We start from the raw sequence: 15,942 nt of genomic DNA on the forward strand, positions 1-15,942 counted from the left end.
TGTGCACACCGCGAAGTGTTCACTAATTCTAGAGAAGTTCGCGCTGGCCCTAAGAAAGAACACATGCAGCAACGTATTCATGTACTCCAATGGGGTCATCAAGCTTTGCATGGCTCTATTTCCCATCTCGGCCGGATGCTGGCTAAGGAGACAAACTTTGGCACTTTGCAAAGTAATAGTGGTACACGAGATCCTGAACTGGGCAAAATCTCCTTTTAAAGCCAAACAAGATACGATATAATACACTGTTACAATGGATTGGACTCATTTCCCTTATTAAGTAGATCACCAAAGGGGATCCATTTCCTGACTAACACATGATAAGTAGTGTCGCCTAGGCGAATCATACCTAGAGTTTAAGGCCACCCTAGATGCGCCCAAGTTGCAATACCTTGAGTCCTTGACTACAACTCTGAAAGCATAAACGGCTCAGGTCTATTGCATGATAGGATTGTTGTGTTGGTTAACCCTTAGTTACATGAAGCAGAAGCGGGAGAATGTAGTAGCTATCAAGGTTTGGAGCTTGAATGGAATGTGTACATATACTATGAAAATAATGTAGAATAGAATAATACAGCGCTTTTGGGAAAGGGAATGAAATTTTTGGGACAACTTTCGTAACTCATCTGTTACACTTTGAATCACATCGTTATACAACTTGCAACTTATTTGAATACAACGTCAAAACTTCATTACATCATGGATAGTACATCTTAATGAAGTTAACACTGATTGGGCCGATTAAGAAACCATCCCACTCTTGCTGGCGTATAATAGCCGTTGACAATCTCATAACGGCCTGTTTGTCGGGCGGATAATGTTTTGGGTGGATAAGGTATGAAGGGGGATTGCTATAATACATAGAGTACATAATCCATTTCCATGCTGTGAAAGTTAAAGCAAACAACATATTACAATGAAAACCTAATCAAGACGTCCTTAAAAACAGAGTCGTCTGGGCCCAACTGTGGAGAAGATGTGGCTACACTAGCTATGGCGAGGTCTTCCTGAACAGCCAAGGCATGCTCCTCTTCCAGTAGTTGCACACGGACCCGTGCTTCCTGAAGAGCCTTTGCTGTCTGTTCAATCTTCAGGCGTGATGCAATCCTTTTGTCTGCAGTATTGATGTCCTCGATCTGAGGGAGGAACCAAGGCGATTTGAATTGATGTTTCGACCAAGATAGATTCGAGAGATTCTGAAGTTTTCTATGTTGCATGCCTAATAAGTTCTTAAGTGAAAAACAGTATGTAGACAAGGTACCTCAATCTTAGGAATTTTCTTCTCCAATGCATCCTTAAGCTGCTCTGTTTCCTAAAAATTTTCACCAGACAAACGAGTCAATCAGTTTGTAATTAATACCGATACAACAGAAACATTCTCAGCTTTCCCTTCAATCCCTTGTTAAAGACACACATATATGAGAATCTGGCTATTTGACATCAAAAGAACAATGCTATATGACTACAATGTAGGAAAACGTAAAAGTATACAGCAAGCAAATATCAACAACTCAGGAGCAACAAACTAAGAACAGACATCTGGTAAAACCTTGAATAACTAAATGATAAGATTTAGATGTTAAGATTTTACTTTGTACTTTTAGTTATCATCGTCCATTGATCATTATCTCTTTAGATGTTAATATTTTACTTTGTACTTTTAGTTGTTATTTAGGAGTTACTATTAAAGAATTTAGGTTTATCATTTATTGTCTTCTGAAGAGCCTATTTAAAGGAGCCTGCTCAATCTATTCAGTAGTTGAGAAGAAATATTTGATTTTGAAAATGATTTTGATACATGGATATCATTACCGATTACTACCTTAGGCACATGAATGCCTAAAGTTTTATCTTCCTTTATTTATTTTCGTTAATGGTCTTGCATCATTTTGTATCCTGTTTCTAGTTCACAACTAATATAAATTGGAGAAATTCTAAGAAAGAGCAGTGTACCTCGGATGGCCAGCCATAAACAACAAATACATCCAAGGCGTAACCATCTGAAGTTGAAAAAGCATGTGCTTCTTCGATATTCAGCCCAATCTCAGAAAGTAAGGAAGTTAACTGAAAAGTGATCAAAATACAACAAATTAAGAAGCCGACTAACTAAGTAACATCAACTTAGAGCAAAAACAAATTGCCACAGCTTGTGCTGGACAATTGCAATCAAATATAGTTAGAAGTTAGAACAAGTATGTGAAGGTTTTTTTTTGGTTGATAAGTAACAAGTACGTGAATTTGGATAAATAGCTTTCAAACTAATAATCATGAAGAAAAAGATACCACAGATGGTGAACGAGAAGTAACAAACAACTCCTAAGATGATTCATTCAAGTGCAGTGAGGCTAATCACGGCCTCTAAACGGCACTAGTTCAACATTGTGGCCCTACAAACAAGGGTTTTCCTAAGAACCAAAAAATGGGACTTCGATGAAAAAACACAATCGCTGGTGCTGAAAGAAAGGTATGACCGAGGTAATAAAGATGGAAGATGTAAAATACGAAAAGATGTAGAGGGAGTTGTACACTTATAAGGAAGAAAGATTAACATAGTTAAATGATTTCGTTCACAGTTGTTATATACGTTTGTCAGATTAATTCAAGCATTACACTATCAGCATGTCGCTTGACTATATTTTCCCATGTGCCGAATGTTTGTACAACTATACAGTATACTAGGAAAGGATTCTGTGCCTGTTGATAGATTTAGGGTTTCTTTTGGTTTGGGCTTGTCCTATGGTGTTCTGGGCTTGGCCCTTTGGGTGTGGGCTTGTCCCTTTGGGCGTGGGCTTGTCCCAAGGGGTATTTCTTTGGTTGGCATCTTGCCAATCTCGGGATTGGGTCTCATATTGGCACAAGATTGTTCTTTTTTTAGGCATATGATGCCATCTAATAATTGTTCCCTTTAGTCTTTGTAACAATTTCAAAGATTAATGAAACTTTGTTTTGCCGTTCAAAAAAAGGAAAGTATTTTGCACCAAATAGTAATCAAAATTGTGCTATTTAGTGCTCTCACCAAAAACAAACCTAATTAATTATCCAGCAAATTAGATTTGGAATAAAGTACATCATAGTGGTTAACAGTGCAGCTGTATACATAGCAAGTAACCAATAGAAATTCTTGTTCTGGACCTTCTGGTCCACCAAAAAGAAGACAACCAAAAAATGAAGACGCCAATATTTTTGGAGCCATCAAAAGGAATCATATCAGTAATAAACAAAATTTAGCCACCTGATTGAGGAGTTTGGGCTTGTCAACCGTTGAAAAGGCAATTTCAAAGAACTGTCTGCATAGTTCAGAAAGTTTAGCGTCACTGGATAATGAATAAAAATTCTTCCAGAATTAGTTGAAACTTACTTCTATGTCCCAACTCATTTTCACGATGTCACATAAAAAATATTAAAAGTATTCAACTTGCATACATCAATAAGATTATATCTATGTGGACATGATCTGAACATAACAGCATTCATAATCTCCAAAATAACCTGGCACTGAAGGTTAACTCAACAAGAACACGTGGAAAGAGCTTTGCAAGAGGTACTTTGATAGCATTGTCGTTCTTACAAAAATAATTATGAAATGATTTTTTTCCATGCCAAGGATCTTTTTGCGTAATGAAATAAAACACCAGGAGCTCCAGCTAATACATGTTGGAGGACTGCTGAAATTCAAGGAGTATAGAAACTCAGAAAATAATGTTCACACAAAGTTAAACCAAAAGAGAGAGTTTAGATAGCATTCTTAATATCTTACTTCAGCTTGGTAGAACCACCAGAAGTTTGTGCATCCACATTGCTCTTGAACTTCAAATAAACAAATTCACCGCAGTTTGCATCAGACACAAGAACTTGAATAAGAGAGAAATTGCAGAGATGCATATAGTTCGAAAAAAATAAAAAAAAAATACATTTAAGTAATGCAAAAGTCATGTGAAAAATAAAAAGTGACTAATAAGCAAAGGTTGATTTATGCGTCTACCATTTATTCAGGATATATACTCAACCATGAGTTCCATGATGTCTCTTATGACTCGTACCACAGTCCTTGTTTACCACCTAGCAACTAGCCTACTTACATACTTGACGATAAATATAGACCTACTTAGGCTACCATACTTCTCAGAATATATAAGAGTAGATGTTCAGCACCATGGAAGAGTTATAGGAGAACGTTCTCCATTATAAAAGAATTCAAGCAAGATAACATACAAAATTAACACACGAAAAGTTGCCCACATCAAGGAGGGAAAAGAAAAAGTCAAAATGAAGAGGTTTGACAAGCTGCCAAAAGGAAATTGGTAACAAATATCGTCATTCATTTATCTGCGTATGCTGCAACATATCAAGATTGGAACAGCCAGATAAGATCCACCAATATTGACGATGCACAAAGTTAACTTCAACAACTAACCAAACAGACAAATTTGTTCTAATTGTTAAATGACAGCTTTGCCACTGATTACCTGCACAATACGGACTTCAAATGCAGGTCTAGTAGTAGGGTCTTCTGCCCGACGCAGCAACCTCATGTGCGTAATAACATCTTCTGGCTGCAATACATTCACTTCTGTTGCATAGCTGCAACAGGTAGAGCTCATTCTATCAGTGAATCAGCTGTCGCATCTGTTACACTACATAATGTCTCTGTGGATGACAACAGCATAATTTACTTAAGACCAAATAGAAAAGTGTTCCGAAGTACAACTCCCATTCCGTTTCTCGTAAAATGAGAAATCCCAATGTCTTGGACTGCAACTACCATAACTAACACCACAAGCCAAACCTTCTAACGAGAACAATCAATTCAAAGAACATCTCCGAAAAAACATTTCAACTCACTAACACCGAGAAGATCGTAGGAGAGGGAAAATAAAATTTTAGATGCTTATATCTTTTGCCTCTGTGAACACCTTAGTCACATAACCCTTCATTAGGACTCTCCGCTCGCGCTCTTAGTTCTCGCGCTCTCAATCCTTGTGAATTTTAGTTGTTTGAGATGTTTTCAAAACACACTTCCGCACTCGCGCAGTATGTGACTTAGGTGAACATAGAACAAGATGAATAGCAAAAAAGGGGTGTTTGTTGGATTTTTTGCCCATGTGATAATGCGTTAAAGAAAGGGAAAAACTAATAATGGGTTGTGAATTTATTGACTATGGTTTTGGGAAGGGCTGGTTGGAGTTAAGGCCTTAGATATTGGGAGTAATTTGAAGGTTGGTCAAGGGTTTGCCTTTACTGTTTTCATAGTCCCAATGGATGATTGAAGTGCCTACTTACCAGAAGCTTCTTCTCAAGTAGTCCAAGGGGCAAATCAGTGCTTTCTTCCAAGAAGATCATCTCCTATAAATATTCTAGAGAAGAAAGTGTGGTGAGAGAGCGGCTCCTTCGGGAGTTGCCAGGTACACAAGTCATGAGTTGAGAGGAGAGTAAATATGAGGAAAAAATAGAGATGTGGCGGTGTGTGAAAAACATTGTGTAGAGCCATGGTGTTAGGAGCTTAAGGGTGCTTTTTCATCTCACTTTGTAATCTCTTATTTTTCATATGTAGTGGAATGTCTTTCTCTACCACGTAATAATTATTGTGTTCTTTTTGTACGTGTTTTTTTTTTAGGCTTCCGTTGCAAGTGGGATCGAATTTATCCCAACAAATTGCTCTGTGTTTTTTTTTGCTGAATTTAGCAGCATGTTTTTTTTTTCCCTGTTAAACCAAGCATCACTACAAATTAAATCCCTTCTTCTTCTTGTTCTCCATTTCTTTTCCTCAATTCTCTTGGCCGTCAAACGGAAAGTTTCAACAGAATTTGCGTTTGCATCTTCTCTTTTAAAACAGAATAATAAGATTGCGGCAAAAGGGCGAAATTAAAGAGGCAGGGCCAAGAGGAACACGTCCACATCAAAGAGGTAGCGGCCAAGAGTACCTAGGAGGAAATCGATCGAAGTGATTGCATAACTCGACCTCGAAACCTGGTTGACTCGCCTCTTTGTTCTCCGAATCTCTGAGTCCTTGAAGTACCACCCGATAAACCTCAAACTTCTCCATCCGCCACCGAGGCTGGCTCGACACGGGCTCCATCGCTGTGCCTCCTCCCATCGCAACTTGAACTACACAGTGAGAGAAAATGACTGGTTTCACTCTCTCTCTCTCTCTCTGTTCACTTGCTCTAGAATATATAAATGATGGATTTGGCCGGACGTTAATGGCGCAATGCGCACCCCAATGGGGTTCCTCTTTGGCTTCAATTTCCCGCTCAAGCCTCAAACTGCCATTATATATGTTAGGGATTGTTTCAAAATGCTCCCGAACTTTGACTTTTTAATGTCTCACAGGTATCCAGGTTTAGTTAAATTTCAATTAGCCACCTAAACAAGTGAGGCGCTCTTCAATTAGGTCCTGCCGTCTTAATCCGCCGTCAACTTGCTAACCGAAATGTCTGATTAAGGTTTATTTAACAATTACATGCTGACTTGGATGTCAGCAATTTTTGTAAGTAATTCGACAGATTAGACGGCAAAAGTGTAATTGAATAACATATCGATAATTTAGGTGTCTAGTTGAAATTTAACAAAGTTCGAGTGTCTATTAAACATTGAAGGCCAGAGTTCAAAGTTGAGAAGGTATTTTGAAATCCTTCCTATCCCCTCCGTCCATAAATAAGTGTCCGACGCGCAAACCTAGGCTTTCAAAAAGATGCATTTGTTTCGATAAAAAAATCAAATTTTTTTCACAAATCAATAGATAACAATGAGTTCTATTATATTGTGAAAAAAAAATTAAATTTTTTAATGAAAAATATGCATATTTTCTAAGGCCCAATTTTGCGCGCTGGACACTTATTTAGAAACGGAGGGAGGGAGTATTTGTTAACGTGCTTTTAATATGTAAGAGGCATGAGTCGAATGATCCTCCAATGATCACCTTGCCTTGTATAGTAGAAAACTTTTTCCTTGCCTTCTTAGACCTAATGTGGAGAGCCTAATTGGTTGAGTTGTTATTATCTTTTGTACCGATTTTTCATGTGATTACGTATGTGATAAAAAAGCATATTCGCTATGATTCCATTGATCAATTTGAATTGCTTTATTTTTTAAGTATTTATGGGTACGTCACTCATGCAGAAAGAAAAAGAAACAGGTTCATCAGATATCGATAAAGATATTTTCTAATCATATTTGTCAGAACAGTATAAAAACTATCTATTATTCTAAAAACAAATACAAGTTGACCAACTTTAAACGGATTTCTGCTCATCCTGACTCATTGACACCTCAAAATTAATAAATTTAATGGCTTCATCGTTGAAAAGAATCATGGTGCGGATCTCATTTTACATTACACAAGGTCATGTTGAAATCACCACATGAATGAAAGGATCGTATCCTTTCTCTCATTGGGGACAAATATTCAAGATCTCATAGATCGTTTTGGAATAGTTTTTTCAAATTTTTTTGACCTTTGCAAATCAAACATCCACTCTATTCTTTGAGTGAGGGGAAGGCCTTGTGCGGTATAGAACCTCCACTAATGAGAAGCCTGAAAATAGATTTTGCTCATATTTTCATGAATTAAACCCCTTACTTAGAGTATATAATCCCATTTGGACCCACCTCAATTGGTACTTGAATCGCATTTAATTTTTGACGTAGTCCTAACAAAAAATCTTAAAGAAAATTAATTTTCCCAACAAAAATAGTAATTAAGTCAAAACCATGGACTATCAAAAAGCTTTAACAAAAGAATGACATACTAGTCCTGATTAAACTACCAAACACCTTCGAGGAGATCATGAGACAGTGCCCTTGTTTTCTGTCCACGATCTCTTCCGGTAAGGGCAATGAAGACTTTATAAGATTCCATCCTCGTACAGTTTTCATTTGGTCAGTGAAGAATGTATCTTTGAGATTATTATACCTCATTTGATTAATGAAAAGTCGTCGTCTTCTTCTTTTTAGAAGTTTTGGGACTTGGGTGTTGATGAATTTCACTAGAGATCTCATATCTTTGTGTACACGTCATGTATTTTGGCTTAGCCTGCAAGTACCATATCTTTGTGTGCATGTCATGTCTCGTACACAAAGTACATGTACGAGACATGACGTGTCATGTATTTTTGGCTTAGCCGGCAAGTACATGTACTTTGCGTTTGTCATTTGGAAGTTGGACTCAAACCATGCATGGGATTGGAATTAAGATCTCTCTCTTGTGATAATCTCTTATGTGATTTTTTCATTTGACACAAAAATGAGGTTGACAATGGTTTCATTTGACGATTTGAACTGTTCATTTTATAGGTATTGATGTGTCTATCGTTCATGTATAAAATCAGGTTGATATATAAGATATAAGTAAAGGCTTGGTCGATTCATGTATATTTGTCTAATGAGAAATGAACCGTCGTAGTCTTACCTTCTATCTTTATGTTATAAAATTTCTTTGTTTAGTTTGATAACATCCTAGTGATTTAATTTTTTTTTTCATAGATGACAAACACATTGAGACTTATAAACTGAATAATTTGGATCATGATCAATTATGTGCATGGTTGGCCCTTTTATGTGTCACAAGTGATCACCATATATATGAGAGAATCTTGATTACCGACCTTGTTTTATTCGAAGTGTCTCTTTTCTAACAAGTCTTAATACAATCTTGGAGAATCTGAAGCTCAATATATACTATAGTAATGGCTGATGACGTTCTAAAAAGTCCTAATACAATCTTGGAGATTCTAAACATATGGTTAGCATTCTGTGAATACAACGCCTATCCTTCTTTCCTAACATTGGATTGTTCATAAACAAGCATGTTCGATAGCTCCTAGTATCGTATTCGATTGAACATCACACATCAACCCCTTATTATTCTCAAGGAAATGGTCAGGCGGAGGCCACCAATAATAAAACTCTCATCAGGATTCTGAGCAAGTTACTAGACGAGAAAGGTGGGACTTGGTCCGAGCAATTATCTGTAGTGCTATAGGCTTATTTAACCTCCAAGCGAAAGTCAACGCGAGTCAGCCCTTTCAGCTCGGTATGTGCGGCAGAAACAGTGCTACCTGCTGAGCTAAGTGTCCTTTCAGCAAGACTAGCCCTTGCAACAGAAGTGACTCACGAGGAAAGAAGGGCAGATTTAGAAGCCTGAGAGGAAAGGAGAGAAATGGCCGCGGAACATGAAGAGAAGTACTGGGAGCCAGTTGTCAAATTCTACAACAAAGGTGTTGCTCCGAGGGAGTTCAAAGTTGGAGACCTAGTCTGGAAGTCGACAACCGCACTAATGAGAAACTCGGCTCAGCCAAAGCTGCCTGTTATAGGCCAGCAAGAGTGGGCGACTGATTCTTAACCAGCCCAATCAATGTTAAGTTCATCAAGATGTACTATCCATGATGTAATGAAGTTTTGATGTGGTATTCAATACGTTGCAAGTTGTATAATGACGTGATTAAAAGTGTAATCGACGATTACAGAAAGTTGTCCCACAAATTTTATTCCTTTCCCAAAAGCTTCGTAATAACACTTCCCATTTCCATGCTGCAAAAGATAAAGCAAACAACATGTTACAAGGAAAACCAAATCATCATATGGGTCCTACTGCAGAGAAGAAGTGGCTTCACTAGCTATTGCGAGGTCTTCCTGAACAGCCAAGGCGTGCTCCTTTTCCAATAGTTGCACAAGGACCTGCGCTTCCTGAAGAGCCTTCGCAGTCTGTTCGATCTTCAAGCGTGACGCGATCCTTTCGTTCTCAGTATCGCCATCCTTGATCCGAGAGAGCAACGAAGGCGATTTGAATTGATTTTTGGACCGAGATAGATTCTGAAGTGTACATAACCATTGTATTACATGCATAATAAATTCTTAACTGAAAAAAGCATGTAGACTATTTACCGTAATCTTAGGAATTTCCCCCTCCAATACATCTCTAAGCTGCTCCATTTTTTCCTAAATTTTCCACCAGACAAATGAGTCAATCAGTTTGTAATAAGATAGAAGATAAACATTTTAAACTTTCAAAAAATAAAAAATAAAATCCCTTAAAGATAGACATATATGGGAATCTGGCCATTTGACATCAGAAAACAGTGCTATATATATGAATACGATGTAGGAAAAAGTTTTTTTGAAAGGCTATGTAGGAAAAAGTTAAACAATACAAAAAGTAAATATCAACAACTTAGGAGCAACAACAAAGAAGCAGATCCATAGTGGAATTTTCTAACAACCTCGCAAGCGCAAGAAAAAACAATTGCACGCAATAAACTGAAACTAATAAATAGCTAATGCGCATACACAAACTAAAAATAAGACTGCGCGTGAAATCTATGAAGAAACGAGAACTGAAAACTAAGTAAATGTTGAACTTTAATGACTTGATGGATACCTATAGTGCCCTTGCCATATAGCAATGGAGGTAATACAAGGCATTCACCATAATCCACCTGTTATGCAATACCAAGATGGTTCCAAATACACAAAACAGTAACTAAAGAAAATCAATCACATGGTACGCAAACCTACGTCCACGACAGCGAGAGAGAGGACAAATCCACTAAGGATTACGCTTCTCAGACACCCAAAGCTCTATTGTTCTCTCTTTTATAGAAACTCGCCCCAGAAATACAATAAGTATCTCAAAAACCTTGAGGGACGAGGTGCTCCTCCCAGACCCCCAAAATTGGCCTTGTTCTAGCATCATAGGCTACTCCTAGCCCGGGTAGAGGCCAATAAAAGTAACCCTGACAAAACAGTAAAAGACAAGAAACTTGGAAACATCACCGGTCCTAAGATATTTGATCTTATACCCATAAAGAAGGACTTCCCATGGCACATTGCCTTGTGACTCATAGGACAACAGATTAGGTATTCTCACAACAGCAAATGCGATTTCACTCTCAACTGCAAGAGTATTTGATAATTATTAATTCATCCACCAAGTTTTATGTGCGCAATCCAACTTTTCACCGCATCCAACTTCAGGTAGCCTTATCTGCTTTGGAGCATTTCTTTTATGTTATCAATAAACGTAACTTCCGGAGTATTTCGAGAATAGAGACCAATAGTTTCACAGAAAATCAATATTCTTCTTCACCAAAAATAGAACAAAAGATCGATCAAGTATTATTAACTCCACACGAGACCTTAACATGTAAAAAGCATTGCATTGTGATCTTGCAGTTTGTATTGTATTACCAATCAACAATATGAAATTTATAATGCTTTGAGATATTAAGAAGACTTGAAGTGTCACATGACATAACCAACTATGAAAATAGAACAACTTGCAATTTATACCAAATGAGGTAAAATGGCAGAGTAGTAGCACTAAACAAATAGCCCACTTGCCTACAAGTTATGTGATAGGGAATGGAAAGGAGTGCCTCATGGGCCCCACGAGCAATTCATATATGATCAGGAAGGATATTGGTTTATGTCATCATTATCTATTTATCCTAATCCCTTTAAAATTATCTCTTTTGATGCTAGGATTTTACTTAGTAATTTGACGAGTTCTCATAATAAAGAATTTAGCTCATGTTTATACTTCTGTTATCTTTCGAAGAGCCCATTCAAAAGATTCTACCAATCTATACAATAGTTCATGAAATATATTTGATTTGTATATGGTTTTGATACATGGATATTAGTAGTTCCTTGGGGTCCTTAGGCACAGAGATGCCCAAGGTTTTAGCTTCCTTTATTTGTTTACGCTAATTGTCCTGCTGCTCCTGCAACAATTAGGTATTAGAGTAAACATCAATCTTTGTTTCTTTTTTGGCTTCCAACCCAATTTCTACTTCTCGAAATAAAAAAATAAACAACCGCTGCACAAGTAAATCCCAGAAACTAATACTGTATCCTACTCCCTCTGTCCCGATTTGTTTGTCATCTTTTTGACTTTTTGAGAGCGTTTGACCTCTCAAAGAATTGTCCATAATTTTCAATTCGTAATGTTTTTAATATGCAATATGGGTCTTGTTTGATAGATCTCAATTAGTTTTATTATACTAAATCATAAAAAAACATTATAAAATGTAAGATATAAGTATATTTTTGAAAGACATGAATTTCGACAATTGGACAAACAAATTGGGACAGAAGGAGTACTGCCTAGTCCAAGTCCTTACCCCCAACATTTTGGTTCGGACAAAGAGAAGAAACACAGTAACTTTAGAAGCAATGGGGAAGAACAACAAATTGTTCGATAGCTTACAGTTCAACTTACGGATAATATTGCACATATTGGTAGATCAACAAATTATTGGGGGCTGAAATTTGATCTTAAGAAAGCATTTGGATAGATAAGATTGGTTGTCCGACCCCATCAATAGTCATTTCTGTAAGATGTTCTTCCAAAAACATGGTTTTGCTCATGCATCTTTTCAAGAATTTAATGATGGATCACAGTTGGTTTTGTTCATGCATCTTTTCAAGATTTTAATGATGGATCACAGTTCTAGCTCGCTAGAGTCGAGTTCTTCTCAGAGGGGAGAACTGATAGGGAACTGAAAGGAATATCCCATGGGCCCCGTGAGCTATTTGTATATGATTGAGGAGGATATTGATTTATGTTATCATCATCCATTGATCATTATCTCTTTAGACGTTAGGATTATACTTTGTACTTTTAGTTGTTATTTGAGAAGATATCCTATTAAAGAATTTAGGGTTATCATCTATTATCTTTTGAAGAGCCAATTCGAAGGACTCTACTCATTCTATTCAGTAGTAGATAGATATGTTTGATTTTACATATGGTTTTGGTACAGGGATATCATTACTTCCTTAATGCCTAAAGTTTTATCTTCCTTTATTCATTTTCATTAATCGTCTCGCATCATTATATCATTATGTATCCTGTTTCTAGTTCACAACTAATATAAATTGGAGAAATTCTAAGAAAGAGCAGTGTACCTCGGATGACCAGCCATCAACAACAAATGTATCCAAGGAGTAACCATCAACAGTTGAAAAAGCATGTGCTTCTTGGATATTCAGCCCAATCTCAGAAAGTAAGGAAGTTAACTGAAAAGTGAGCATACAACAGATTAAGAAGCTGACTAAGTAACATCAACTTACAGCAAAAACAAATTGCCATAGCTTGTGCTGGACAATTGCAATTGAATAATGTTAGAACAAGTGTGAGAAGTTGGATAAATAGCTTTCAAACTAATCATCATGAAGAAAACAGATGGTGAACAAGAGGTAAGAAACAACTCCTAAAATGATTCTTTCAAGTGCAGTAAGGCTAATCATGGCCTCTAAACGGCACTAGTTCAACATTGTGGCCCTACAGAAATAAGGGTTTTCCCAAGAACCAAAAGTGGGACTTCCATGAAAAAACATAATGGCTGGTGCTGAAAGAAAGGTAAGACTGAGGTAATAAGATGGAAGACATAAAATACAAAAAGATGTAGAGGGAGTTGTATACTTGCAAGGAAGCAAGATTAACATAGTCAAATGATGCGTTCACAGTCATTATATACGTCGGTTAGATTAATTCAAGCATTACACTGTCAGCATGTCACTAAACCATATTTTAAAAAATGCCTGACGTCTGTACAACTATACAGTATACTAGGAAAGGATTCTGCGAAAAATAGTAAACAAAATTGTGCTATTTAGTGCTCTAACCAATAACAACCCTTGTTAATTATCCAGCAAAATTAGATTTGGAATCAAATTACATCACAGTGGTTAACAGTGCAGCTGTATACATAGTAAGTGATCCATAGAAATGCTTGTTCTGGTCCACCAAAAAGAAGACAAGCAAAATAAGAAGACGCAAATATTTTAGGAGCCATCAAAAAGGATAATAAACAAAATTTAGCTACCTTACTGAGGAGCTTTGGCTTGTCAACAGTTGAAATTGTAATTTCATAGAAATGTCTGCATAGTTCAGAAAGTTTTACAGTCACTGGATCATGAATAAAAAATCTTCCAGAATTAGCTGAACCGTACTTCTATGTTACAACTCATTTTCACGATGTCACATAAAAATTATTAATAGAATTCTACAGCAATAAGATAAATTCATCATATACGTGGATATGATCTGAACACAACAGCATTCAAAATCTCCAAAATAATCTGGCACTGAAGGTAACCCAATAAGAACACATGGAAAAAAGAGCTTTGCAAGAGGTACTTTGTTAAGCTCCGATTGGTATATTCAATACTAAATTACTAATTCCCAAACCAAGTGAACAAAAGAGCCAAAAGTTGTGCAAAAATAATCATCACACCTCTCTTTTCCATCCCAAGGATCATTAAATACTAAATTACTAATTCCCAAACCAAGTAAACACCAGGAGCTCTAGCTAATACTAGTTATGAAGCCTCTACTGTAGCACCGGGATGAAATCCGAAATCCCAATGTTACAGTAAGATTGAAGGATGAAACAATACAAATCATCACAACACTTGTGCACACTCAATAACATTTCTTTACAATGCTCGTGCGTGGAGACAACGGTGCACTTATGGCACAAACAAGGGGGAACAAATTCTCTGAAACCCTAGTTCTAATACCATGTTAAAGTATCCAACTCAAAACCAATTGAAAATAAGTGGAGAGTCCACTCAGGCTCATATCCTAGTTTTAGAGGAGATAATTAACTGATGTGGGACAAACTCCAACAAGATTGAAGTAATCTTGGCGTTAAATGTGGAAAGAACAATTTGACATCAACCACAAACACTCTGTGAACTAGCAAATGTAAAGAAAACCTCAATCAGGAGCAAATCTTTCAGAAGTAATTACCGAAAAGAGTGGAGATCACAATCACCTCCACCTTGACCATTTGATCCTTTAGCCTTAAGTGCAAGTTCAAGACTTGGTGACAAGCCAAAGGCATATGTTGGACGACTGCTGAAAGTGAAGGAGTATAGAAACTCAGAAATAGTGTTCATACAGAGTTGCTGGACAATTTTGATAAACCAAAAGAGATAGTTCAGATAGCATTCTTATTATCTTGCTTCTGCCTGGTAGAATCATCAGAAGTTTGTAGATCCGCATTTCTCATCAAATGAACAATTTCATCGCAGCTTACGTTAGAGTCATTAGGCACAGGAACCTGAATAAGAGAGAAATTGCCGAGATACATATAGCTGAGCGAAGAAGTTACAAGTCTAATTGGAGGAGCAAGAAAGAAAAGTGATAGTAGTAGTTTGAAAAAAAATAGTAAACTACATTTGAGTCATGCAAAAGTCATGTGAAAAATTACAAGTGACTAATAAGCAAAGGTTGAGTTATGTGTCTACCATTTATTTAGGATATATACTCAACCATGAGTTCATGATGTCTCTTATGACTCGTACCACCTATTAACTAGCTTACCTACCTACCTACTTGATGGTATACATAGACCTACTCAGGCTACCCTACTTCTCAGAACATGAAAGAGTTGTTGTTACACAAAATGTTGCCAGCAACGAAGAGGGGAAAGAAAAAGAAGGAAATTGGTAACGAATATAGTCATTCATTTATCTGCATATGCAGCAATATATCAAGATTTGGAACAGCCAGATAACAAGAATCCGTACAAACACCACCAATATCGACGATGCACAAAGTTAACTTCAACAACTAACCAAACATACAAAGTTGTTCTAATTGTTAACTGACGGCTTTGACACAGATTACCTGCACAATACGGACTTCAAATGCAGGTCTAGTATTAGACTCTTCTGCTAGATGCAGCAACTTCATGTGCATAATAATATCTTCTGGCTGCTCTACGTTCACATCTGTTGCATAGCTGCAATAGGTAGCTCAGTCTATCAGTGAATCAGCCATCGCTAGAGTACAAAAGTAGGTAGAATGCCTAGAACCCAAATTTCAGATTCGAGAAAATTTTCAGTCTCTGCCAATTGACAACAGCATAATTTACTTAACGACCAAATAGAAAACTGTTCCAAAGTACAACTCCTGTTTCTTTTCTCATAAAA

General features: G+C 36.9%; 2 protein-coding genes across 3 annotated transcripts; both read right to left on the reverse strand.

Annotated features, from left to right (window-relative positions):
• Positions 1 to 595: 595 nt before the first annotated feature.
• On the reverse strand, positions 596 to 6,243 carry LOC131330887 (serine/threonine-protein kinase STY17-like). Its single transcript, XM_058364632.1, has 7 exons — positions 5,922 to 6,243; positions 4,467 to 4,581; positions 3,758 to 3,807; positions 3,233 to 3,287; positions 1,954 to 2,064; positions 1,262 to 1,312; positions 596 to 1,136 (listed from the first exon to the last, which is right to left on the reverse strand). The coding sequence occupies exons 1-7, from the start codon at positions 6,092 to 6,094 to the stop codon at positions 912 to 914; spliced, it is 780 nt and encodes a 259-aa protein (XP_058220615.1). The 5' UTR covers positions 6,095 to 6,243; the 3' UTR covers positions 596 to 911.
• LOC131330888 (serine/threonine-protein kinase STY8-like) lies at positions 596 to 14,955 on the reverse strand. 2 transcript variants are annotated; one of them, XM_058364634.1, is made up of 6 exons: positions 14,756 to 14,955; positions 13,827 to 13,881; positions 12,907 to 13,017; positions 9,883 to 9,936; positions 9,568 to 9,810; positions 596 to 924 (listed from the first exon to the last, which is right to left on the reverse strand). In XM_058364634.1, the coding sequence occupies exons 1-5, from the start codon at positions 14,902 to 14,904 to the stop codon at positions 9,586 to 9,588; spliced, it is 594 nt and encodes a 197-aa protein (XP_058220617.1). In that variant the 5' UTR covers positions 14,905 to 14,955; the 3' UTR covers positions 596 to 924; positions 9,568 to 9,585. The 2 variants fall into 2 exon arrangements, with proteins under 2 accessions (XP_058220617.1, XP_058220616.1); XM_058364633.1 differs by lacking the exon at positions 596 to 924 and having other exon boundaries at positions 9,459 to 9,810.
• Positions 14,956 to 15,942: the final 987 nt, after the last annotated feature.

The sequence above is a fragment of the Rhododendron vialii genome, chromosome 6a (assembly GCF_030253575.1).
Source record: "Rhododendron vialii isolate Sample 1 chromosome 6a, ASM3025357v1".
In the NCBI taxonomy this organism is placed as follows: domain Eukaryota; kingdom Viridiplantae; phylum Streptophyta; class Magnoliopsida; order Ericales; family Ericaceae; genus Rhododendron; species Rhododendron vialii.

What these genes read in the sequence shown, in the direction of transcription:
- LOC131330887 (XM_058364632.1), bottom strand. Translation starts at nt 6,094, where the DNA reads ATGGGAGGAGGCACAGCGATGGAGCCCGTGTCGAGCCAGCCTCGGTGG. An exon ending in TTGAAGTCCGTATTGTGCAG is followed by an intron (nt 3,808 to 4,466) that starts GTAATCAGTGGC and finishes GTTTATTTGAAG; the next exon opens with TTCAAGAGCAATGTGGATGC. An exon ending in TTTATGGCTGGCCATCCGAG is followed by an intron (nt 1,313 to 1,953) that starts GTACACTGCTCT and finishes GAAAATTTTTAG; the next exon opens with GAAACAGAGCAGCTTAAGGA.
- LOC131330888 (XM_058364634.1), bottom strand. Translation starts at nt 14,904, where the DNA reads ATGAACACTATTTCTGAGTTTCTATACTCCTTCACTTTCAGCAGTCGT. An exon ending in TTGATGGCTGGTCATCCGAG is followed by an intron (nt 9,937 to 12,906) that starts GTACACTGCTCT and finishes TGGAAAATTTAG; the next exon opens with GAAAAAATGGAGCAGCTTAG. An exon ending in GGGAAATTCCTAAGATTACG is followed by an intron (nt 9,811 to 9,882) that starts GTAAATAGTCTA and finishes TGTACACTTCAG; the next exon opens with AATCTATCTCGGTCCAAAAA.